At 35.3% G+C, this 27,487-nt stretch overlaps 1 protein-coding gene across 4 annotated transcripts in view; it reads right to left on the bottom strand.

Moving 5' to 3' along the window:
• The window catches only part of LOC136039285 (gamma-aminobutyric acid receptor subunit beta-like), a 122,202-nt gene that overhangs the window by 91,482 nt on the left and 3,233 nt on the right, over positions 1-27,487 (bottom strand). For 3 of the 4 annotated variants that reach the window (XM_065722872.1, XM_065722874.1, XM_065722873.1), the window contains exons 2-3: positions 11,390-11,535; positions 7,767-7,843 (exon numbers count right to left, since the gene is read on the bottom strand). In XM_065722872.1, coding sequence (XP_065578944.1) covers positions 7,767-7,843; positions 11,390-11,520 — 208 coding nt within the window. In that variant the 5' untranslated portion in view covers positions 11,521-11,535. Of the gene's footprint in view, positions 1-4,285; positions 4,351-7,766; positions 7,844-11,389; positions 11,536-27,487 lie in introns of those variants that run through there. The other variant, XM_065722875.1, reaches the window with a different exon arrangement.

Below are 27,487 nucleotides of genomic sequence, written 5' to 3'. Positions count from 1 at the left end.
AAAAAAAGAAGTTTCAGAATAGATCCAGGAAATGTGTGTCTAAGTTTTTGAATGATACCCAAACTCCGAGAGACCTTAATCCTAATCATGGCTACATGGTTTCTGAATGAAAGATTCGCATCAAGCAGGATACCAAGAAACCGGACCACCCGATCTTTGGTCTACACAAGGAGCCTTGTGACACCTGAAGGTGTGTAAGCTGAGGGAAAGCTATACCAATTCGAGAAAAAATAAGAAACTGTGATTTACCAACATTCAAGACCAAGTAATTGGCATTAAACCATGATATAACTCTCTCGAATAATGCCACAGGGTTAGACTTGATATCACATTCCGTCTTCCCAAATGTCACAAGTGTGGTATCATCAGCAAAAGCAACAAGAAAATCTTCATTAGAAGAAGTATTGGAACACGACTGAGCATCAGGCTCACACAGCTTGCAACATGCCAGAGGCCTGTTGTTCTTACAGCCGAAATCAGATCATTAGCATAAATCAAAAATAAAATGGGACCAAGAACAGATCCCTGTGGGACGCCATAATATACTTCAGAAGGGCTCCAGAAAAGTGGATCAATTGAAATAAGTCTACCAGAAAGATATGAATCTAACAAAAAATAAGCGTTTGATCTTGTACCAATATGCGATAGTTTCCAAAGAAGAATCCGATGAGTCAAGGAATCAAAAGCTTTACGAACATCCAAAAATAAAGCTGCCGGGATATGACCAGAATCTATTGCCGAATGAATGAAATTTGATAAAGCTGCGCAAGCATGCTCCGTAGAGTGACTCCCTCGGAATCCAAACTGGAAATCATGCAAAAATCCTTTGCATCCAGAAAACTAAGAAGCCTGGATAGCATAGCCTTCTCGAAAATTTTTCTGAAAACAGATAGGAGAGAAATTGGCCTATAATTAGCAGGATCACTCCAAGAACCACCTTTATAGAGTACTTAGCTCACTTGAGAGATTCAGGAAAAAAACCTTTCTCGAAAGACAGATTGACGAGCTTAGTCAGTGGTGACTGAATAGCAGGCAGAATTGCACGGATAACCCTTGTCGGAATTTTGACTGGTCCTGAAGAGGATGATCCTTTAAGAGCATTCACGATACGAGCTACCTCAAGTTCAGAAACAGAACTCAAGACCATCGAATTCAAAAATGAGGGTCAAAGAAAGGCTCTGAAATAGCAAGAGAAGTTGCAGAGGAAGCAGTTACCTTTCCTATATAAGCAAAATAAGAGGTAGACTGTAGCTGAACATGTACATGTTCACACTCCAGAACATGTAACAGAACATGTAACACTCCTAGGACGGTTTTACCATCGATTATCAGCATTGAAGGAGCTGAAGGCAGAGGGGGGGGGGTAGGTCTAAGAACTGAATTAATTAAATACCATGTCTTCCTAACGTCCTTCCCACATTCAGAAAATTTCCTATAATAACACTGAGACTTTGCCTTGTGACGAAGAGAATTAAATATACTCCTATAGGCCTTGAATCATTTGTGATGAGCTAAAGATGGTGAAGCCTTGTAAAGCTTCCACAAATAATTTTTCCTTTTCCAGCCTTTATGGTGACCTGAAGTCATCCATGGATTCAGTGGTGCTATCCTTTTCGAAGTATGGGGCGCTGGACCCCGATTGCAAGTTTCCAGGATTCCTTCTTTAACTAAATCAGAAAAGGAATCAAAAGAGTGGTTAAAATCTGAATCAGAAGCCAAACTACCCCATGGTACATCAGCCAGACGAGAATTAAGTAGACTTAGCTCAGTCTCACCATAACGGAAAAATGGGAGATGAGATGGTGATGTTATACGCTGCGCTTGATCAGCATTGAACAGGAAATAGCTGGAAAATGATCAGAAATATCACTAACCAGCACCAAATTATGCAAGACATCTAGTGACGAAAAAATATTATCGATAAGAGACGTTTGTGTTTCAGTAGCTCGGGTTGGTATACAAACTAAAGGTAGAGTTCCCGAAGAGAGCATCATTGACAAAAAGTGAGTAGTTGAAGCAGAATTTTGATCCACCAGGTTAAGGTTAAAATCACCCATAAGAATTAGTTCATAGTGATGCTTTTGGACTGAGTCCAAAACTTCTTCCAGAATTTTCAAAAACGAAGGAATAGATCCACTGGGGGACCTATAAACCAAACCGACGACTAAATACTTGCGCATTGATTTAATCTCAATAAATAGGGATTCAAAGATTCCTTCCTCATTTCTGCTCAAATCATTTCGGACATAATATGCAAGACGATCAGCAAAATAAAGCATAAGGCCACCTCTCGGCATCTGTTTCCTATTCAGCCTCTCCATCCTATATCCTGGAATATCTAAAAGGATATCCCTTTTTGAATCCAGGAAAGTTTCACATAATCCTATAACATCAGGTGTTCCATCACTAAAGATCCGTTTCAGCTCATCAAAAGACGAGCAATGTCCCTGAATGTTAAGATGAAACACAAAGAAAATATCATCTCGTTTAGAGGAGGCAGAACTATTTAATTGCGAAACATACTTACTTTCAAAAACCGAGTTAGAATCATTATTCATCTGATTTCTACTTCCAATTGAATTATTAATAATATTTTTAATATCTAAAAGACTATTTTGTAAATCAAGTAAACGATCCCCCAAAGAGTTGATACCAGCCTGGCCACTAACAGAAATCGTCAATTTACTCATGGTGGATGGCAGTTCCGCCCCACGACCAAGCCCACCAGAACACAGGTATAAGGAAAAAATAATATAATCAAGGTATGGATAAATAATGATAATAAAATCAAGGTAAGAATAAATAAAAAAAGGGAAAGAGATGAAAAAAGAAACAAGGAGAAACTAAGAAATAAACAAATAATCAGCACTGTTAACATAAACCATTCATTCATAATCATAATAATAATATTACCCAAACCATTATCATACATTGACCTCACGCCAAGGAGTACTCCTCCCCCATTGAAAAGGAAAAGCACTAAAACTCACAGTAATTGGGTTTATTTAATACTATACTGTTGGTGCAAAAACAAAAAAAAAGCAATACAATAAAAAAGACACAATATTTGTTGTAGCAGAAAATACCATTATATGAGTCACTATTACTATTACTATTGCATCGGATCAAACTAACTCAACAAATAATTCAAGCAATACATTTGTTTTATCAAAACAAAAAAGTGTCCGGGCTTCCACAAACTCACTAAACAAAAAAAAGAAAAAAAATATTCAGTCATGTAATCCAGTCCATAGAATTGCCCCGGCCATTTCCTTGCCTTCGTTGTCGTTGTCTTTGAATCAGGCTACTAATATCTGGTGGGACTTCATCAAACAAAAACATTTCCACTGGCCCTTCCTTAAGACGACAAATACATAGAGATGGTGGTATGGATCTCGCAATCCAATTTTCAAAACCTGTTTTTTCACGAATACTAGGTTCGGATATCTAAAAGTTTTTTTTCGAACTTCTCGAACAGATGGGGGAGAATCTGAGGATAAAAAAACATTCTGATTGCCCATGAGAGTCTTTCCACGAAGATTTCGAGCCTGTTTTAGAACTGCCACTTTCAGCTCCCGGTTCTCTATGATAACATTTATCAGCTTTTTTTTCAGGCTTAACATCAGCTATCGTGTATTTGAGTACCTCAAGGATTCCAAGGCATGACGAAATTATGCTATCGAAAATCGCCATAGCGTTTACAGTATCAATCGCTGTCACGTTCCATACTAGAATATTTTTATCAGTTTCTTTACTTTCCAACTTCATCATTGTATGATTTATGCTAGATAACTGCGATTTCAGTAAAGAATTTTCATCAACCTGCACAGAAATGTGGCTCTTCAAATCATTGGTATCTACCTCAAGGCTGATCAATTTAGGCTTAATACCTTCCACCTCCGAGTTCGATTCCAATACAGATTCTTCGATCTTAGAAATCCTTTGATCTTATCCTTTAAAATTAACATTCAGCTCATTTAACGTAGTTGAATTTTCTTTAACAGTCTGTAAAACTAGACTCAAACTATCAACTAGTGATTTCAAGGAGATTCCTTCATTGAGCTGGACTGGATGCGAGAAAAAACTTCCTCTTTCATCCCATTGTACAAAATAGTAATTGAACTCCGAGAAAAAATAGACTGTAGAAATATACTACCACATAAAACTTCTTTAATTAGTCACGTTGCGTAATATTGGCATCTGAATCTATCCAAAAAAAATTCGACAGCAAATTAATTTTCCTGAACACTAAATGAATGGCCCGACGCAAAGTAGGAGTATTTACCTTGGATGCATTCTTGTTTTATCAAAACTTTGTGAGAGTAAATCCGGATTAACATGTTCACTGAATGAATGCTATAAATGAACTGATTACAAAAATATAGTTAGCTGGTTCATGTTGGTATTTTATTCACCGACTTCCGAACCTTAGACTGAAAATTATATATTTTAAAGAAAATGCAATTAAAATACCCTCTCATTTTTTAAATGTTGTGAAAATAACTTAACAAAGTTTATAAGATATTTCTTTTATATCAGAGAATTGCTTTTTGGAACATTGGTGAAAAATACGTCAAACTTCGGTGTTAAAAGTGGTAGTCAAGGGAGCTCAGTCCTCCCCATATGTATGATAATTTCTCTTATTTTTTATTTTAATGTCGATTTCTAGTTTTATTTGAACTGTGTTTTGTTTAATTTCTGCACGATTTTACTGGTGCCGCATAAATTTTATGGGAACTCCCATCTCTACTACCGCCGGTCTTTACAGTAAAGTAAATAAAAAAACAAGTTTTTTCAACTAAAAGTAAGGAGCGACATTAAAACTTAAAACGAACAGAAATTACTTCGTATATGAGAGGGGCTGCTTCCTCATCAACGCCCCACTCTTTACGCTAAAGTTTGACGCTTTCTCTCAACTCTTCTTTTTAAAACAGTAAAAAACTTTAGCGTAAAGAGCGGGGTGTTGATGAGGAAGCAGCCCCTTTCATAGACGAAGTAATTTCTGTTCGTTTTAAGTTTTAGTGTTGCTCCTTACTTTCAGTTGAAAAACTTGTTTTTTTTTATTTAAGTTCTGAACGTTTTTGAATCAATGCATGTTTTGATTTTGGCCCTCCGCAGAGAAATAATTAAAACGAAATTTGCATATTTTTTTTTGGCTAAATGGCTTTCTCATAATTTTGATCGAATGATTTTGATAAAAGAAGAGCGGGGGAGGAAGCCTAGTTGCCCTCCAATTTTTTGGTCAATAAAAAAGGCAACTAGAACTTTTAATTTTTTACGAATCTTTTTATTAGTAAACGATATACGTAACTTATAAACTAGCTTACGTAAAAAATTTTTTATTCTCATGTTTTATTACACATATGAGAGGGTTCGCCCCCTCGTCAGTACCTCTCTCTTTACACTAAATCTTAAATTTTGGCCCAATTCATTAAGAATGAGCCCTTAATCACAAAAGCCGTAGAATAAATAGATGACATTACTAAAAATACTTTAGCGTAAAGAGCGAGGTATTAGGAGGAGGTGAGACCCTCATATGGGTATTAATTTCTGTTCGATTTAAGTTTTCACGCTGCTCCTTACTTGCAGCTGAAAAAAACTTTTTCATATTTATTTTTTCATTGTTTTTTTTTTAAATAATGCTAGTAAATCATGCGCTCCCTTCATGGAAATTTTCTTCCCCCATGACAAATTCCTCGATGGAAAGTTCCCCCGTATATCCCCCTCTTTTCAACCCCTCCCCCCAACCAAAAAATCCTCCTGAAAACACCTGTACACTTCCCAATAACCATTACTATATGTAAGGACTGGTCAAAGTTTGTAACTTGTAGCCCCTCCCACGGTGACTGTGGAGGAATAAGTCGTCCCCAAAGACATAGTTATAAGGTTTATCGACTACGCTGAATAAAATGGCTATCTCAGAATTTTGATCCGTTGACTTTGGGAAAATAATTAGCCTGGGAGGGGGCCTAGGTGCCCTCCAATTTTTTTGGTCACTTAAAAAGGGCACTAGAACTTTTCATTTCCGTTAGAATGAGCCCTCTCGCAACATTCTAGGAAAACTTGGTCGATACGATCACCCCTGGGGAAAAAAAAAACAAATAAACACGCATCCGTGATCTGCCTTCTGGCAAAAAATACAAAATTCCACATTTTTGTAGATAGGAGCTTGAAACTTCTACAGTAGGGTTCTCTGATTCGCTGAATCTGATGGTGTAATTTTCGTTAAGATTCTATGACTTTTATGGGGTGTTTTCTCCTATTTTCTAAAATAGCACAAATTTTCTCAGACTCGTAACTTTTGATGCGTAGTACTAAACTTGATGAAACCTATATATTTAAAATCAGCATTAAATTGGTATCAAAATTCCATTTTTTAGAGTTTTGGTTGCTATTGAGCCGAGTCGCTCCCGGCATCATTCCTGGAAAAAAATAATTCATATCATGGCTACAGAAACAGTGCAACCTAGTAAAGAGTGAATTGTAGTACGTAGAGTATACAGTAACCAAAAGTCCTAAAAAACTCATCTTAGAAACAAATGTTTGATGAGGAACATTTTACATCTATTTTAGGGATTAGGAATGGTAACTATTACATAGTTTCATTTTAGTAGTGAAAATTCGTTTGTAAAATAAATTTTCAGGAATATAGAAAAAGTACTAGGAGCCCCTAAGAAATAATAAGTGCACTTTTGCAATCGCCATTGTCACGGTTGAACGTTTTGAGCCCCCTCCCTATCTTCGAAAACAAGGAAAATCGCTTCTTTTTTCAAAAATAGCTGTAAAATGTCTTCCTTTTACCTTTTTTTCCCACCAGAAATAGCAGGGCAATGCAGGATTATACTTTGACTCTCTTACCTCACCGTTTCGGGAGTATAAGCTTGAACACAAGAACATTGTCGTGCAAAAAAAAAAAAAAAAATTTCAACAGTCTCATTTTCAAAGTGATAGAACTAATTTGGAGATGTTCATTTTAAAAAACTGAAATTTTGGTCAAAACGTTCAGGTTGATCGTAAAAGGAAAGACTTACTATTGTCATTAAATTTCTATCTTACGTTTTAGAATGCTTTCCAAAAAATTGTATTTGTAAAAATTTGCACAAAATTTGGAACAAACTTGTCAAAAATTTGTATTTTAGAATAGGTTTTGTCTTCTTGAACTTAAATATAATTTTTAATCCCAACGGTGGACCGTAAAATCAAACATTAGTAACTATCAACCATCAATTATTGTCTTAGTTTTGAACGTTTTCTGAAAAATCCTGGTCAAGCGTTAGCAGAAATGGTAGGGTGATTAAGAGGGTGGTAGCCCCCCTAATACAAAGGATAATACGCATCATAAGGCGGGAGCAGGCCCTGAATATATAAGATATTTCTTTTGCTCGTCTTGAGTTTAAATTTCTGCTCTGTACTTCAATCAGAAAAACTTTACTTTTTCTTGGTTTTAAATAGTCTAGTATAATATTTTAATATACAAAAACTGTCTTTCAAGAAGTGATATTTATGTTATTAGGGCAGGATTCATCGGAAAACTATTGCTCCTGGGCATTGCGTTTTTCTCTTTGTCTGACCAATTAAATACTCGTCTATTCCCTTTCTGCAAAAAAGCGATTTTTATTTGGTGGAAGAGGACAGCTTCGGAGTACTACAATAAAATAAACCAGTTATAAATAAAATACTAGAAATGATAGGAAAGCTTGTAATATCAACTTTTTTGGGAAGCAAAAAGAATTTGACTAGCACGTATAAATAAAAACAAACATTACCTGCGTAATTTGGACGAACGCGTTTGTCGTAACCCTGCTGAAGGGAATTGAGAATTCCTGTGACATTAAAGGTCTCGCTAAAAGAAGAAAAAAAAAATCAGTTTTAAGTGTTGTTTAAAAAAATATTATCAGATGAAGTCAAACTTATGCAGATGATCATATGAAAAAATTCCGATTTTTTTTTTTTTTTTACTTTGTTTGCTCAAAGGATATTTTCCAAAATAAGGATTGCTAACGCAAAACGACGAAAGAAGTTTTAGTCATTTTATGTTTAATTAAATGTATTTAATTATTTAGAAAGGTTATTTAGGACAGATTATCTAGACATATTAATTATTAAATATTTAGGGTAATTATTTAGACAGATTTAAATAAGACTATCAAAATTTACGAAGAAAAATTATTCCTCATACTCAAATCTATAAACAAGTACAAAAGATACACTTCGAGCATTTTGCTTATTCCCACCATTTTGTCTCACAAAACAATAGTCTTGTCAGTAATTATTTCATTAGAATTTTGTTTTACAGGAAGCCTTAGAAGTAATTTCTAGTTGAACACTTTCAGATTTTCCATGATGTATCATTTTGATCGTCATGGATAAGGGGATTTGTTACCAAACCTATCTTCATTTAAATAAAAACAAAGACGAGGAGCATTGAGCTCAAAATCAGATCGAACAAAACCATATGCAGGGTGACATCGAACTTACCACGTCTGATCAAGGTTGTATTAAATTGAACAGACCTTAGTTAACTAATTAAATAAAGAATACGTTTTTTTAACTGCAAGAAAGGAGCGACATTAAAACTTAAAACCAACGGAAATTATTCCACATATGAAAGGGGTTGTCTCCTCTTCAACGTCTCGCTCTTTACGCTAAAGTTTGACTCTTTCTCACAACTCTAATTTTTAAAACAATAAAAAGCTTTTAGGGGGTAAAAAAGTCCAACTGTGATCCACCGAGTTCTTTCGATCCTCAACGATTGACTTTGATTGACGTTATTTCAAAGGCAGTAAAACATATTTTCCTTCTCTGTCGGCTTTTCCTATTTGCGTCTTAGAATTTATCTCCCACTTTACAAAACGAGAACTTCTTGCCCATTTAGTCATGGGAACCCCTCAGCTTGTGCGGACTACTTCCCTTGAGATTCGAGTTAAATACACATCTGCAAGTGTCATGATCAATAAATTTCGTTTAGGGAATTAAAAAGTTTTTGCTGAAAGAGTTTCCTATTATACTATCCCAAAAGTGGTAGGGGTACTGCTTAAAAGGGCAAGAGGAAAAAGTTTTCTTAAGAGCTTGTGCGTTTATACTTATAGAATTATTACTTTCACTTCTTTTGACTCTGGCAAAAATTAAACTTAAAAAAAAAATATTGAGGGTGCACTTTCATTTACACCCTGTTAGTGTAATATTTTTTCATATTCACAAGCTAATTTGTAAAGCTTCAAGGTTTTTTATCAGTTTTGTCATTTTTATTAGTATTATATAAGAGTTATGGGTAGAGACCTTGTTGTGGAAAGTGTGCAGTCTGTTCCATCTAGCAAGCCTGATGCAGAAACTCTTGTCGGGGTCTTTCAGAACGGCGACAAATCTCTTTCGGCGACAATCAGGAGCCCCTCTCACCTCGGTATTCACCTCCCACTCACACAATATAAATATATATATATATATATATATATATATATATATATATATATATATATATATATATACCTATAACAGTTTCTTGCACTATTTTCAAATTATTTGAGTCAGTTATTTTGGATGAAGTTGTTTCTAAATGTTATGTCTAACTCCACCAGTTTGATTACCAAAAAGGTATTAGCCAGGAGCATGCCCTTTTTGCTTTAATGAATGTTCTTGCTGATGCAGAAAGAAGTAGATCCCATATTATCCTTTGTGCCTTAGTTGTTGCTCGAACTTTCAATTCTTGCAATTTTTCCTAAGTTTTACTTGAAGTGAATAAAAGACGGGTAAATTTGGGTATAGTAAAATGCCTTCTGCGTATGTACCAATACCTTAAGGGAAAGTTTGAGGCGGGATCTTCCCTTTTTGATGTTTTGAAAGGAGTCCGACCTCACCGTCTTTATTTAATAACTCTGTTTTACATGCACAAAATTCTGTTAATTTTAGTTGTATTTACCGTGGATTTAATTTGTCATTAACGACTTTTGCAGATGGCGTATTGAATTTAAGGCGTATTTTATTGGACGTGAAAATGCGTTTCATCAGCTTTGTAATGAATATAAGGATACTAGGCATTCTTTCAATGTAGAAAAACTGCTGTTGTAGCTTTCATTTTAAAGACACAGATGGTCCTACTTTTTCGTAGAATATCTGTTCGTAGAGTATATTTCCGTTATGTTAATTCCTTCTCAGTCGCCCTCCTTGGACTAGAAATAGCTACTTAATGAATAAAGTCCGTCTAGTTTCGCCTATATGTGTTCTTGATTAAAGGCTACATGATTCTCCTTCTTCTGTGTCGATAGTATCTCATCCCTGGTCACCATTTGATTGTCTGTTGGTGTTGACTTGTATTTATCTATAGCTTTTTTTCTCTCTTATTACTCACTCTTGAGGGCGCTAGGCCCTTTTTTTGGAAAAGATTAGTTATAAATAAATTGAATTGAATTGAAAATCTAGTTCTGTAACTTTATCACTCCTTAGCACTTTCTCAAAATGTTCTGCCCGTCTCTGTTTAACTCTTTCCTTGTCAATAATAGTGACCATATTAATATCTTTACCTGGGATAAGTCCAGATTGACTATTTGCTCTGAATTTGTTAATATGCCAGTACAACATTTTACCATTGTACCGTGTAGCTGGATCGTCCAGATCTTCAATAATTTTATCCACGGCTTTCAATGCACGCCTAATTAATTCCTATTTTAGTATTTTTGCCAATTTCCTCACTTTCCTCTTATTTTCACGTGACCTGCCCTTCAAATAATTCTTGTAAAAGCCCTTCTTTCTCTGTGTTAAATATTTTTAATAAAAATACTCGCTGCGTTCCTAACTTTCTTCCTTAAGACACCATCAGCTACTTCACAAATTGTTTTACTGAAACTCCTCCATCCATCTTCTACATTGTTAAACTTTAAACTCTCTATTTTGGTATTCAACTGTTCCTGAAAATTTTCTTTCGGATTCCCATTTTGGAGTCTATCAGCATCATAGCTTCCTGAAAGGTAGGTACCCTCTCAAAATTTCAGTTTTAGATTAACGCTTCTGTATGACGATCTTTACTTTTAAAATCAAAAACAGCACTTCAATATACCCTAATATTTAGAGAAAAAAAAATAGTTAACGTGGAAACCTCAAACAATTTTTCTGCTTTAACTTAAATTATTAATTTACTGTCACTTATTTCTGCAACTGAATAATTTCCTTTTAACATAATGATACAAAGATATCATTTTAATTACATCTTCTTAAACTGACCATGCTGTTAAAAATTGAAAGTGTCATTTGATAAAGTGCGTATGAAAATTATGTTTAATAAGGGTAAAATACTTTGAAATTTGCCTGATTTAGGACAATTGTATAAATTAAGCTTTTGAAATAAAACAAATAAGAATAAACTAGTGTTTTACTTGTAAGTAACAAATTAATTTACCTTGAACCTCTCTGGTTACCAGACGAGAAGTTAGTGAGGGCAGAAAAGATAATGAAGATACAAAACGGGGAAACTAAAGGGTCTATATTCCATTGCTGCAAATAGTAAATTAGCCTTTTTAGAGTCTCCATCAGGTTGACACAAATCTGAAAAATAGTTGTTGCTTTAAGAGAATGTTTTTGCTAAGTCTATTGAAATTTAATTTGATACTAAAACAGACATTTCCAAGAAAAGTAAATTCTGATAATAACACTAATTAATCCGACAGTAGCTCACATGAGAATTCGAACTTCAAATTAATATGCCACTTCAAGATGATGGAAAGCTGTATCTCTCCCGCAGTCTACCATTCCTAGTCCAAGGAGGAACCCAAACAAGGAACTTTAAATATCCGAATTAAGCCCTCCTGATTTCTATTTTACCAGATTGGTTAAAAATATCCCAGAAAGGAACTAGGTATAGAACATGAGGGAGAGAAATAGCTTTGTTTACTTTCGCAAGGTGGCGTTTACTAAGGATCAGCTGTGATCCATCTGCACCACTATACTCATTACGGATTGTACATTCGCTTCAAATGAAAAAAATAATTCCTATAAATGAATAACCATTAATATATATATATATATATATATATATATATATATATATATATATATATATATATATATATAAATGATATATACATATATAATGGAAAGACGAAAATAGTTTGTATTTTCCGTAGCTCTATTTGCTAATAAGGTTTTTTTATTCAAATTAGAGAAGAATCTAACGAACGTGACATAACGTACTTAACAAAAAGGCAAAGAAAACATGTATTTTTTAACCCAAGTTGCTAATAAAGTTTCTTTTGAGTTCAAACAAAAGGAATGAGTACCGAAAAAATTATGAGTGGGGCTGCCACTTCTCTCTTACCCCCTTTTGCCTGAGTACCATTTGCACATTCAATGAAAGTAAAGGGACTGTTTCAAATAATGTCATTTAATATTTTTGTTAAGCAACCAACCTTCTGTCAATCTGAATAAAATGGACACTGTCAACAGTTTTGAACCTATTGACAATGAAAGACAATGAACAGGAGCTCAAAGTCCCCGAAACAGCTCATTTCCTAATGCCTATACACGCTAACGGTCTGCAAAGCGCGTAGACATTTATAGCTGGTGAAACGCTGGCAAACGACCATCAGCATAAAGCTAAGCAGCTCTAACATCGCGAGACAGACTCTATTAATGTAGACGTTCACTCTCCTCTTTCACCATTATGATGATAATGGATAGCTTTTCGTTTCGATCCGACGCCATTTTCTAAGGATTTCAGGATACTTCTTATACCCCATCAATTTTCAGTATCGGCAATAGTTTTCATTTCGTAGTAGAATGTTACCCACTGCATGTATTATATTGTACCTGTTGTTGGCAAAAAGTATATCCCCCTGAAGTAGCACTGCAAGTGCAGAGGAGAAATGCTCTCTCTTTTAGTCCATTCAGCCTTCTATGCATTGCCGAGAGAGCGTTGACTTCTTAGCATTGCCTCAGCATTCCACGATATAGGAAGATCTATTTTGAGATTTTATTTTTACTGGTTTCAATCAGAATAATGGGACTTAATTTGTCTAGACTTGTCAGCCGTAACAGTGATTCTTCTACAGTATTTAAGAATGGCTATTGCAGCGACAAAAAATACGTTCAATTTGCTTATCTTTTTTATTTGCTTCCGTAACAAATAGTTTAAGAGTCTGTGCCACGCCGCTTCTTGACAAAGGTCTGCATCTTTTATTACAGCCAGTAATCATGCGCCATTTGCAGTTCCTACAGCTGAAACTTGGCTTTGAATCTTTCATTTTTCTGAAACCTCTTTTAAAATGGAGCAGAAACGAAAAGAGTGTGGCTATTATATTTGTTTATGCAAATAGTTCCCTCTCATTAAAAATTTGTTACGGAAGCAAATAAAAAAGATAAGCACTTTTTTATTTGCTTCCGTAACAAATAGTTTAAGAGTCTGTGCCACGCCGCTTCTTGACAAAGGTCTGCATCTTTTATTACAGCCAGTAATTATGCGCCATTTGCAGTTCCTACAGCTGAAACTTTGGCTTTGAATCTTTCATTTTTCTGAAACCTCTTTTAAAATGGAGCAGAAACGAAAAGAGTGTGGCTATTATATTTGTTTATGCAAATAGTTCCCTCTCATTAAAAATAAAATTTTAGCCATTGTAATACACTATTAATTAATTAATTCATTTTTTTTAATGACCCAACAAAAATACAAGGCATGACGATGGAGTATAAAAAAAGGAAAATGAAAATCAAAACAATTCCAAAAACAGGAGCAAATACGCACAAACTAAAACTCAAATAGAGAAAACATTTTGGAAAAGTAAGCCGCTCCAAGGGTCGTAAACCTCTTTAAATGAATCGTACAAATAAACACACATAAAATGATCCAGCAAAAGGAATAAGAAAACTAGCATTAAAACAAAAATCCTTCCAAGGGTGGTTCGACTGATAATCTGTTAGCTTGGAAAAAAGTTTATCTGCAACATCAACATGATGGCAAGCTGTATCTCTCCCGCAGTCTACCATTCCTAGTCAATGGAGGAACCCAAACAAGGAACTTTAAATATCTGAATTAAGCCCTCTTAATTTCTATTTTACCAGATTGGTTAAAAATATCATAAAAAGGAACCAGGTATAGAACATGAGGGAGAGAAATAGCATTATTTACTTTCGCAAGGTGGCATTTACTAAGGATCAGCTGTGATCCATCTGCACCACTATACTCATTACGGATTGGACATTCGGTTCGGGCAATAAGTAATTTCCGAGTTGACTTTAGGGATGTACCAATAGGTAAAACAAGGTACACAAGCTCCTGCAGTGGTACAATATCAGAATCTCCCAGATTTACTCTATCAGGGGTTTCAGAACGGTTAGAATTAAATAAAACCACTTGAGACTTAGCCACATTTAAAGAAAGACCAATCTCCTTATAATTCTTAGCAATCTCCCTAAAACTTTTTCCAAGCTAATCACAGTCCTACTTAGGTTAAGAACGTCATCCGCATAACAAAACACAGACACACTAACCCCGTTCAATATACAGCAAGGCGATAAATCCCCTTGGGCTCTTAGGGTTGCGCTATTATATACAGTAAGAGAGGTAATGGCCCCTTGTTTAAATAGGAGATTCACATGGAGTTCTGAAGGAAGAAGCGAAGATCCAATCTTTAAACGTACTCGGAGGTGTCAATATATACAATAAAGAGGTTGAACTACACACTTTTTTATAACTCAAGCATAGCCTGAGAATGAATTAGAGAGCCGAAGGCATTACTAATGTCATATGCGCCAACGGCCAAAGGGCTACCTGACCTTTCAGCATCCTTTAATATTGTACATAAACTCCATAAAGTGTGGTAACAACCGAGACCGCGATTAAAACCCAAACTGAAAGACACATAGTTGTCAAATATGTTTCAATAACTTGATATATATATGTCAAATGTCAAATATAAATATGTCAAATGTCAATAACTGAAAATCTTCGAAAATAAACTAGAAACTCTAATGGGCCTGCCTATAAGATAATCATTGAGAAAGTGGTTTCCCTTTCTTCCAACACCAACACATAAGCAATCGGGAAACAACTCCTACTGTAAAAATCATCTGGAAAAGTAAAGCCAAAACTCAAAATGGTGAACACAATTCCCATCGGACCCTCAAGAAAACTTCTTTTTAAGCTTCGGTATAACTCCTTAATCAAATTACCTCCAATGATTACCTGTATGGATCTAGCTCGACTGTTCAAAAAACTCCCAATTTCATCATCCAAATTTTTAGGCTGCGAACTATCAGGGGCTTTAAACTGGGCAGAAAAACCAGCCACCGCCTCAGACTCGGATATTTTTAAAGTACTAAAATCAGTAGATCGCCTGGTGCGAGACTATCAAAGCAAGTTTGGATCGTCAGTGGTTTTTGCCGCCAGTTCAGCTTTGATATTGGTAGCATGATCAAGGAACGCTTTACAAAAAGTTGTAAACTTTTTACCCGTGGAAACCCTTTTACCCCCTACCAGTGGAAAACACCCCCTCCCGCGAAAATAACCCCCAGAAAATTCTTCCCGGAAAAACCCTCTCCCCAGGAAAAATGTCCCCCGGAAAATACCCCCTCCCGTGGAAAAACCCAGAAAATACCCTCCGTGGAAAATATCCCCTGTGAAAAATACCCCCTGGTAAATACCTCCTCAGAAAATACCTTTGCGTGGAAAATAAGGCTTTCCAAATTTGAGAATTTAATTTGAGATTCGTTTTTTTTTTTTATATTCCATTCGGGAAGAAATTTTGGTACTTGTGTATTATCCACAACTCACTCACGTTTACGCTGAGTAAAACTTGAGAACAAACCAATTTCTTCGTTAGTTTCTTTCAGCTTAGCAAAGACAAGACAAAGAAAAGCGACAGAATAGATGGGGAATATATAATTTAGAATCTATATTTGCACATAAGTGGGGGGGGGGGGTAAAGTCTATGGAGATTTTGAAGCCAAGAAACAATTCTTACTTAGTAATGTGCAGAATGATTGTACCTGACACATCTTGCATACAGACCCGCTACAATTTACCCCCCCCCTCCTAATTTGCAAATATATAGCCCAAATATGTGTCTAAAGTAACGAAGAAACAAGCGAAGAAATCGATTTATTCTCGGGTTTTACGTATCGTAAACTTGAGTGAGTGGCTTATAATGTACAAGTACCGCGATTTTTCATGGGGAGGGAGACGATTTTCCCCGTCTCCCTCCATATGTTACATGCCATTAATCGGATTTCCCCATAAAAAACGATCAGAAATTAAACTTAAAGTAAACGAGTTTTTTCAATTGAAAGTAAGGCGCAACATCAAAACTTAATACGAACAGGAATTATTACATACATGAGAGGAGTTGCCCCTTCCCCAAGACCATGCTGTTTACGCTATAGTTTAGACTTTTTGTCCTAATTCTTTATGAACGATTCCGGAAACATGAAGTCCGTTTAGTTTTATTAAAGCTTCTTCAATAAGCTTTTTTCTAAAATTCTATAAAGAGAAACTTTAGCGTAAAGACCGAAGTCTTGAGGAGGAGGCAATCCCTTTCATATGCGTAATAGTTTCTGTTCGTTTTATGGTTTGAGATTGCTCCTTTGTTTCAGTTGAAAACTTTTTTTTTATTACTTACAGACAGTGTTTTTAATCGAAAACATACGGAAAAAGTTTTTTAAAGGAAAATAAAGACCCTCTCTAAACCAAAAATGTGTTGATATAAAGTCAAAATGTTCATTTGAAAAAAAATTTCTACAAAACAAGTTTGTCAAAGAATAGTAAAGAGCCTCGTTAAGCCAAAAATGAGTAGAAATAAATCCAAATAATTTTCTAAGCGTAAAATTACCGCAAATCGCTATCAATAGATGAATTAAACCAAAAACAAATGGAAACTGGATCTACGTTGCATGAGCACCGTGAGGTCTTACGGTAACCTTTTTTCGGCTTCACCCAGTAAAGTGCTGTGAGAGCAACGTTTTGGTTTTTTTTTCCTCGATTTGATTAAACGCTTAAGTGGTTAATATGTAAGGATCTTAAAATAAATACTAGGTAAACCAAATCGCAAAAGTTTCAAACCCGTCATTGCACCTAGGAAAAGTTGCAAACCCCTTACCACTGACGATGATTGTAGCCTAACAGTCGAATATTACTTGCAAGTCCCCTACATGTCTTAACACTGGAACCAAATTGGTATTGCCATCAAATACACCGGAAACAAATAATAGGTACACCAACTAGCAAAAGTTGATAATCCCTCATTGCCGAAGATGATTATGAGCTAAACAGCCGACTGTTGCTTAGAACTCTCATATATGTCTCACAATTAGTATTGGCCTATTTTTGGTTTCAGTGTGTCTCTTACTACTGAAGTTGTCAACCCCTTTAAACTTTTAAACTGGTATATCTCGTAAAGAAATTTTCTACCAAAAAATAGATGACATACATTTTGATCAGCTTATCAAGAGCTATCGACTGCCGTTTAAAAAGATCAATCTGTCTCAGTTCAAAAGTTGACTTTTTTGCCGTTAGCCAGGTTTCCAACTTCATCATTTAGAAAGCAGCAAAGGATAAACTCTAATTTATTAGCAATGAGAGAACTTTTAAAGTTTAAGAGGCACATCTGATACCATTTCTGTATCAGCCTATTTTTGGTTTCATTGTGTACCTTACTACCGAAGTTGTCAACCCCTTTAAACTTTGAAACTGGTATATCTCATGAAGGAATTTTTCTACCAAAAAAAGGATGATATATATTTTGATCAACTCATCAAGAGCTATCGACTGCCGTCGAAAAAAAAATCTAACGTCATTACCTATAAAGGAGCAAAGGATAAACTCTAATTTCCTTAGCAATAAGAAAACTTTTAAGTTTTAAGAGGCACATCTGATACCATTTTTCTACCGCAATCCCAAGTGCGAAAACCAAATGATAAGATCAGCTGAAATCATGAGCAGAAATGGGTAGAAACAAAAGCGAAAAACATCCTTTTTGGCCCCAGGCAAGAGTTCTACAAAGCTTTCCAAAATGCTTAGTCATATTCATCAATCCGGCCTAAGGTCCACATTTTCTGTAAAAATCGCAGGGGTTAGACCCTTACCACTTTCTAGCAATAAGCTGAAATTGGGGTGCTAGAAAAAAAAAACACCACAAAACCAAAGTGTTGCTCTTGCAACACAATTACAAAAATACCGATTCTAACTCAAAACAAGCAAAAATTAACATGAGTAGGACTGAGAACCCCCACACCTCCTCAAGACCAGAACATAATTTGTACTTTACTGAAAACAAAATAAATCTTAAATGTTTTCAATGTTTTGACTTTAACAAATGAAGAAGTATTAAGACTATAAGATATGAATATCAGAATATGTATATCAAACTGACAATACATGGTTATATGTTTGTTTTTCTAGTAAAGTACAAATTATGTTCTGATCTATAGATTGCATATAGATTGCAAAATCTTGCCTTTAGCAGGACTTATTACTTTTTACCGAAGCCTGTTTATATATAGATATTTTCAAAATTGCTAACCAATATGTTTTAAAAGTATGTTTGAATTAGGAAATGATATTCATGCACATTTTACGAGACAGTCCAATATAATTCGTCGTCCGCTTGCTATTACCTTTAGATCTCAATTTTCTATTCGGCATCTTGGACCCCATGCATGGAATTGTTTACCTACGACTTGAAGAAACATGGATAATTTTCGTGAATTTCGGCGGGAATTAAAGCTACTTTCCCTTAATATTTATGGTTTTTATAGTTGAGTTGACCTCAAGTGGAGCCAAGATGTTGGTTTTGTTTTAAGTGATACTGGTCAAGGGTCTTAGTTTCATTTTGTTTTGTGTTTTTTGACGTGTAATCCCGTATCGATAGAAATGCAGGGTAATTGGATGTTTTTTTCTTTTCTTTTCTTTTCTTTTTTCTTTTCTTTTTCTTTTCTTTTTCTTTTCTTTTCTTTTCTTTCTCTATTGTAATTGCTGTTATTTTTGGTTTTTGTTTATTTATTAATCGTGATTTGGGGTAGTTTTACACTTGGAAGATAAGAAAAACAAACTCGTAGAATTTGACAGCGCTTTTGTCTGTAAAAACTTAAACAATTAGAAATTGTTGGTTCCCAAAGCCTACATATTTTTTCTTCCTCTATTTTTTTTTTAATTTGGCACTTACTACTTCCAAAAATTGCAAAAGTTCCTATGGAAGTCTTTTAAATAAATATGGATTTGTGTTTTTTCTAAGTTTTTAAGATCCGTTAGATTTGTAAGTTGCTCTTTTTCCCGTTTCTTGGCACTTTTCAACTAAACTAAAAAAAAACTCAAATAAAATTCTCAAATTTAGAAACTTTATTTTCTACAGGAGGAGGGGGGTTATTTTCCAGGGGATATTTTCCGGGAATAAACGCCTAGAACCCTTCCTTAGTTAGCTATTATTAGTAGCTCTGCTATAGTAGAAGGGGTTATTTTCCCTTACTCAAATGAGCAAGCCCTAGATTAGTTTAAAAGGCTTGGAACTAATTTGGCCATCTCTCCCTGGCAGGGCTCCCCCTTTCTTGGGATTTTTTATTAAATGAATACTTTATGAAATAATTTTGTCACCTATCTTATTGCCCTGGACCTTCTTCTCTCTTCTTGCATATCAGTTTATTTCTATTTTAAGATTGCTATAAGCTTTCTAGTATTCCCCTAAAAATAGAATTGAAGCACCTGAATTCACTAGGAACACTATCAATAGTATTTAACATCATTCTTCCTGTACCATAATCAGCACAATAGCGCTGCCTAAGTAAAGAACGATGTTGGCACAACGTATTATTTATTTTGGTTTTTGTTCAGACCAGGGCACTTCGTATCGGAGGAGCTATCGCAGAAACTTTGAAAATGGCTCATTCGAAAGGAGATTGAAGGGAATAGTGCCCTTTTTAATAGTCAAACGTGATTGGCAACTAACCCCCCTCTCGCGCCCATCATTTTCCCAAATACGTTCAATCAAAATTCTGAGATAGCCATTTTGTTCAATGTAGTTGAAAGGTCTAGAAATTGTATATTTGAGCATGACAACCTCCCTACAGCCCTAATGGCAAGAGTTCTAAGTTATGGACTTGGAGACATATAAGATTTGTTATAGAAAGCGTTGTCGTAAAAACCTCATAAAGGGCTCTTTCGATGAGAAATTGAGAGGACTAGTGCTCTTTTTGACAGTTGACAGTCATTGGAGAGCAAATAACTCCCCTCCCTGCCCACCGTTTTCCCAAATACTTTCAATCAAACTTTTAGATAGCCATTTTGTTCAACGTAGTTGAAAGGTCCATAAATTATGTCTTTGAGGATGACAAACCCCCCATATGTAGTCCATGCAAATTTAACTGTTAATACAGACAATTAATTTAAAGCTACAATCTACTAAAGGCTCTACAAACCTATGCGTAGTGGTATATATTTTGCGTCAGTTATTGGGTAGGATTGTCATCGGATCTTTCTGTAGATGGGAATGGCGAGAAGTCTCAAAAAGTGCATTTGTTGGCTTAAACATTAAAATATTTTCAGACGAAGCCTGCAATATGGGTGCTGCAGTATGGCAGATTTTCCTCTGTTTTAGAATAAATTGAAAGCGTACAAAACAAGATTCCATGTTTATGCTTACCCGAATAGAAGAGGAGGTTATGAGGGAGGCATCCCCTACAAAAAGGATTTGTTTGAAGCTTTTCCTTGGAAAAGGTTCTTTCCTAATATTTCCTGATATCCTGAGACTTATTTCAAGAGATGCAAACAGCAAGGTGTAACACTTATCAGTAGAAAAAAACGCAGTAAAAACGAAATCGGGACTGCAATATTCATCTACAGCACCTACTACTTGTAACGATAAGGATTCTGCAAAATTATGTAATTTTAATGAAACATTTTTTTTTAATCTATCAAAATTCGGCCTTTTGACGAACATGTGTGCAGTGAAATTCCAAACATAAAAGAATGGCAACAAAAATATTAAATCTTGTATAATATCCTATTATGATTTATTATTTTTCAAACGAAGAAATTTTTCTACCAAAACGGCCGTATCAAATCATTCGTTGTAGATTACCAAAAAAAGCTCATTTAGATGAATTTTCAAAGATGTCGTGCCTTCTTAAAGTAACAAAAGAACAGATCACATCAAAGCAAAATGCTTATTTATGGCATTTCCTCTTGCAAAACAACAATAACATTGTCTTCCAAAAATTCTTTTCTAGAAGGGAAATGTATAAAGGCTGTTTCACAATTTTTTCTGTTAGAAAATATTTTCCTTACACGAGAACAGAAAAAAAAAACAATGCCTTAAGGCTTTTTTGCTAATACTAACTACAGATACAAATAGGTTGTTTTTAGACGAAAGTAAAACAGTTCAAAATAGGGATGAAACCTTTTTATTGACAGTGAATAGATATAAAATTATTTAACTGGATATTTCTAACACATATACTGTGTTCATCATCAGCAGTAATGATGAACACTGTATTTTATCATTACAGTGTTCATCATTTCATCATTACATCATTAAAGACAAAATATATTGGAAAAACAATTTCGGCATCCAAAGTTTCATTCCGTAAGTACGTATATCTGCAAGTGAGAAAATGTAATTTCTAAATATCTCAAGAACAAGTAAGATACACATAAATTGATAGAGCCAATCAATAAAGCACGTCGAGTTTAGGAAGCTAGAGTAAAATCTAACAAAATGCCTCGTAACGCTTGTCACATTACCACAGCAACGTCCTTATTCAAAATTTAGATTTTTGTCGATCAAAAACACTTCTTAAAACTTGTATATATTAAACTGTTTTGCTCTAAATTATCCCAAAGGCATGACAGATGTAAAATTTAGTTATTTATAATTTTAGTAAAAATGAGCAATTAAAAGTGAATTAACTCTGGTTTTGGTAATTTCTGTCGGACAAATCTTGATATATACCCAGATTGTTCTGGGTACCTGGATAACTGACCGTATTTCAAACAGTAGGCTGTACGAAAATGTAGTCCAATCCCGCTGTCCAGGGCTATAAGGAAAGAAAGGTTGAGATGGCTAGGCCACGCTCTGTGGATGAAGGATGACAGATTGCCGAAGACTTGCCTTTCCGGTCAACCTTCTAGGGTTAAACAGAAAACAGGTCATCCTCTTCAGGGGTGGGAGGGTGTCATAAATAAAGATTTAAAGGAAATGGGAACTTCCTGGGAGGGTGTAAAGAGGGAGGCTTTGAATAGATTGGTTGGAGGAGGAGCGTGCGTAGCTGTGTTGGCCTCAGGCAACTTGGTGCTGCAGTGAGATATTTGTAGTAGTAGTCTTAGTGGCCATACTGGCGCAAAGTACCCGCAACTACCCGTCCCAGTTATATTACTGACTTTATATACTGATGGTTTCGCAGAGCTCCTTGAATAGAGATGAGCCCAGTTGTTTCGCTAGTGAATACCCTATTCTGTTGTTTGTTGTTTGTTAATGACCCAGCTCATAGGATCAAGTCACCCAAGGAACTCTTAACTCTCCTGAACGTAGCTGAAGCTGACTTGGTATCAAAGAAGTTGAAGCTCAATCTATCCATGTCAAAGATTGGTTTATCCAAGACATTTAGCTACATCTAGGGAATAGTAATATCAAGCTTGGCTGACCAAAATCAAAAGATATTAATTGCAAATTAAATAATCTAAAATAATGGTTAAACCCGGGATTTTTCATACGGTAAAAAATAAAAATAAATAAAATATACAGACTGGCCACCATAGCTCCACATTTGGACTTCCATGGTAGGAATTTTGACGGCCACCATGATTTCTTATTTACTTATAAAAGTTGAGAAAATAAAATCAACCACAGGTAAAGTACTTAGGATTCGTGGTTGCAACAAATGGGGACTGAACCGGGCACATTAAGTTTATCATTTCACGTGGAAAGGCAGTAGCTTGTCCTCTAGTCCGACAGAATCGTATATTGGGAACTAAAATATTAAGAAGCACCCCTGTCTTTCTATGCCTAAATCCCTACCAGTTGCCAATCGTGGTTGGGAGTTGTGGGGGTCTGCTATAATGAGACAATTGGAGTCTCTGTATTTTGTGCATTTTAATAAGTTCTAGGCCAACAAATAATTTTAGTAGTATAGTTCTAAAAGGTGAACTAGGGTTGCTAAATCTGAGTTATTGGAGGACTACACAGGTGATTAACATTAGGTTACAGATTTTAAGTTTGGATAACAGACTTCTAGCGAAGGCAGTCTACAATGAGATGTTCCATTCCTTATAAAAATTCAACATGGCCGAAACAGGTTCAAGCCCAGCTGGATAATGCTTGCTTTTCGTAGGCATAGAATGAGGGTCATGCTTCCCAAAATAAACATGACGAATTTCTTGATAAATTTGAATTGTGCGTTCCGGACTATGGAGATTCAGGTTTGGCTTATTGCTGTAAAGGAGTCTAGTACCCTGCGTTTTTACCACCAGAATAAAGTAGTACGTGATGAATAGCTTTAATTGAGACTGAGCCTACCGTGGACCAGCCAGACCGTGAGGCTACCCTTAAGCGGTGAATACAAGTAAAATTTCTTAACAAGTTTTATTAAATGAACGTAACTTGTGATGCCAAAGCTCGAGAGGGAGAGCTCTGAATGCCGAGGACCACCCTCTCGACTTATTAACTTTCCATTCCTTAGGTTAAAGTTGAATTATTTTCCAATTACTTCGAGATCACAGTTCCATTTTAACTCTAATATGCTTTCAGTAAACTACAAGTAAAAATTTTCAATGGCAAAACGTGACTAAAACTAGTAAAATGTAGATAGCAGTTGTACTGCTAATAGTATTAATGGCAAGGGTAACTAGGAGAAATATTTGCAATTGGAATCCAATTGCCCTAGAAGATGGATCTATCCTAATTCTAGCCTAATTCGTATGCCTAATTCGGCATACATTCAAAAAAAGGAGTAAGACCAGACCAAGGACAGTTTACAGTCTTTTACAGTGTCATGATTTAGCAGAAGTTTGGGACATATGCAGCAATAAATCGAAATAGTGGGAACAATAAAGAAAGACATCTAGATTAATCAAAATTTTTGATTAACAAAATTTAACAAAATAAACAAAAATTAACAGAATTAACAAAAATTTTGATTGCTGGAAAATTTAAAATGACTACTCTGGACAAATTTTGCAAACATTATAGAAAACAAAGGAAATTGTGACAGCTATTTCAGTTTGTTTCTAATTCTGAAGAAATTCTTTATGAAAAAAAAATTCAACTGAAAGTAAGGGGCAACATTAAAACTTTAAACGAACAGATATTATTGCGTATATGAGGGGCTATGTAAGAATGAATCCTGAATCACAAACAATTTAAAAATTAAACGTTAGCCTAAAGAGCGATGTATTGAGGATAGGGCAATCCCCCTCGTATACGTAGCTATTTCTGTTCGTTTGGAGTTTTAATATTGCTCCTTACTTTCAGTTAAAAAACTTGTTCTTTTACTAAATTTCTGATGGTCTTAAATAATGCTGGGAAATCCGTCTCCCACTCCATGGAAAGTTCCCTTCCCCCCTGAAAAATTCCACCATACGTAACCCTATACTCCTTCGTAACCCCCTTCCCCTCCACAAGAAAAATCCCCCTGAAAAACGTATGTATACTTCCCAATCACCAAGACTGTATGTAGACAATGGGTCAAGTTTATGGCTTGCAGCCCTTAAACTTTAAACTTAAAGTTGGGTCAAAACTTAAATTTTGGCAAAGGAGCTTGAGATTCAAGCTGTGTTCATTTTTTAAAGGCTTTTTACGAAAAGTATCTTGTTAAAATTCATAAACAGCTGACACAGAAATTTAATTTTGTGTCTGCTACAGCGGATTTTTCATATTTTTACATAAACATACGGAAAGCGAAATTCTAAGTACGATAGTAACTCCAGTGGTGCACTTTTTTTTTTACCCAACACCATTTTGACAGTTTTTCTGATCTGTTTCAGATATATTTACCACTACCTACGGTACGGATAAAATTTTCTCCATAAGACTATGTAGCGTAAATTTTAATTTATGTTAGTGCAACAGGATCTACGGTGCAGTGTGGAAAAAACATTGCCTAGTTTATTCAAAAGTATAAATACATAAACAGTAACGAAAATTCCTATTCTCTCCGTTAAAGATTTTTGAGATACATCAGTAGCACACCTTTTTTTACGACTCCACCTTCTTTAATATTTATGCTATAGTAGCAATTGCAGCTATTGCTGTGACGCAATGGAAAAGTCTTTTTCCGCGCGTTTTGATGTGCCCCATTTCTGAACCAAATTTTCTCGACTGTTTTTGATTTTATACTATATTTATACATTTATGTTTTTCAACTCATTATGACTTATATGTCACTAAGATTATAAAATTAACCAGCATTTTCTGCAATATGTCCTTAGATAGTCCCAAGGCACGGCCTTGTAATATTGAATATCCATAGCCTCTAAACTTAAACAAACGATTTTGACAATTTGAATAATATTTAACTCAAATCAAGAAAAAAAGAAACAAAGAAAAGGGAGAAAAGGGAAAAAAGGATAAGAAGAGACAGAATGTGGGAGAGTTATTTCGAATATGAAAAACCCGCTGCAGCCACAGAGAAATTAAGACTTAAAAATAACAAAGAAAAGTGTATTATTGCACATTAGCTATTGTGAAGAAGGTGCACTCGGTTATTGCGCAGATGGGGTGGAGATGCCATATCCATAAAAGAGAAAATTTCAATGCCCAAGTTATCTGAATCTTCATGAGCCTTCAAATAAAAATAGGAAGGGGTAAGGGGGGAAAATTTATCTCTCACCTCAATTTATTTAGACGAGGCCTAAATAAGGGTGCAGCAGTGTGATACCACCCTTCTCATTGCAGTTAAATGTTTCTGATATTTATCTTGCAGCTTCACAGAACTAAATTAATTTGCTTCGTATTTATGTGCAATGATGTGTATCATAGAATTACTAGATATTAGAAACTCCACCATATTTACTTTATGTATCGTGTGGGTGAAAAATAAAATTAATTAATTAATTAATACGCAATGATGTATAGGTGCGCATCCAATATTATGAAGGAGGGACAGTGGATAATTTTATAAGCGGGGGGAGGGGAGGGCAGATGCCTGAAAGAGTAAATTTTGATACCAAAGCAACCTAGCTCTCGTTGAGCCTTCTCCCAAACTTAGAATTAGTTCTAGGAGAGGTGATATCTAGATATATTTCTGGTCTACACCTTAATTATGAAGGTAAAGAGTAACAATAAACCCTAAATAGAGTAGAATTTTCCTTGTAGGAGGGGGTTACCCCCTCCTCAATCTACCCCTCTCCTCGTGCTCGTAGAGGCTTCAGTGGAAATTTATTTTATCGGAAAGAAAGATTTCTAGTGTCTTATCTAAAACTCAAAAGTGACTGGATAGCAGCTAGCCCCTGTCCTAGAATTTTCTTTAACACTTGGTCCCCTTATAACCCCTCAGGACTTCTGATCAGTATTTTGAGGTACCCATTTTTTTTTAAGAAGACTTGAAAATATTAATAAATTCACAACTATGGATAGTGCAGAACCCATATCCCCTGGGATAAGGGCTGAAAATTATGCTAAATGTCAGTTAGTTACAGATATATTTTATAATGAAAAAACGGGGCACCATATATGATCTTGGGAATCCAGTGGCAAAAAAATTAAGAGATTATTTTTTTTTTCAAAGAATCATCAACATTTCTGTGGGAAGAGGGAGGGTCAAGGGGTCCAAAAATGAGCCAAAAAACACTTCACCTGATAAATTTGAAACTTACTGGTGCAAGTCCTTGGGCCAAGGGAACTAATTTAAAAAAAAAATAATTCAATGGATAGCCCACATTGAAGTCGATTTGTCATCTAACAAACAGGACTAAAAAAATTGCAAAATTTTTCTTATTGGCCTAAAACTTACATCAAACTTTGGGCTTGAGGGGCGCTAGCAGGTAAAGAAATTAAAAAATATATTGCTTACCGTTAAAATACAGCCCACAATTAAAGGGCAAGAAATTTGTCTTAAACCTTTTTCCAGCCACTTAAAATGGATGGGGCTATTTAAAAAAATAGTAGGAAGATTATTCGATTGAAATCTCAAAGTATCTGTGTCTTCTTTAAAGTCCAAAAGCTACCTGAAGGCAATCAGCCTCCCCTTATCTACTTTTCTGCTATCTGTCCTTCCTCTAGACCCTATGATGTCTAATCAAACTTCGAGATATCTGTTGTGGTCAAAAACTTCGAAATGTCTAATAAGTTTCCCTTCAGGGTTGATATCACCCCCACTGTCTCAATGTTGAACTTTTTCTTACCCTTTTATTTTTCGTATAGTAGCCTAACAGTGTTCTAACAGCTTTTCTTAATTGTTTTTTAACGTTCAATGTGTTTATTTATTGTTAGACACCAGCACGAAACGCGTTTCGCTAGTAGTATGCTAGTATGCAGTCCAACAAGAGCCCAACCCCTACCATCCCTGGTGCCAGCACTTTTTTAAA

Source organism: Artemia franciscana, chromosome 19 (assembly GCF_032884065.1).
Source record: "Artemia franciscana chromosome 19, ASM3288406v1, whole genome shotgun sequence".
Taxonomy (NCBI): Eukaryota; Metazoa; Arthropoda; class Branchiopoda; order Anostraca; family Artemiidae; genus Artemia; species Artemia franciscana.
The sequence above is the reverse complement of the archived record's forward strand: the minus strand, read 5'-3'. Positions and strand labels throughout refer to the sequence as shown.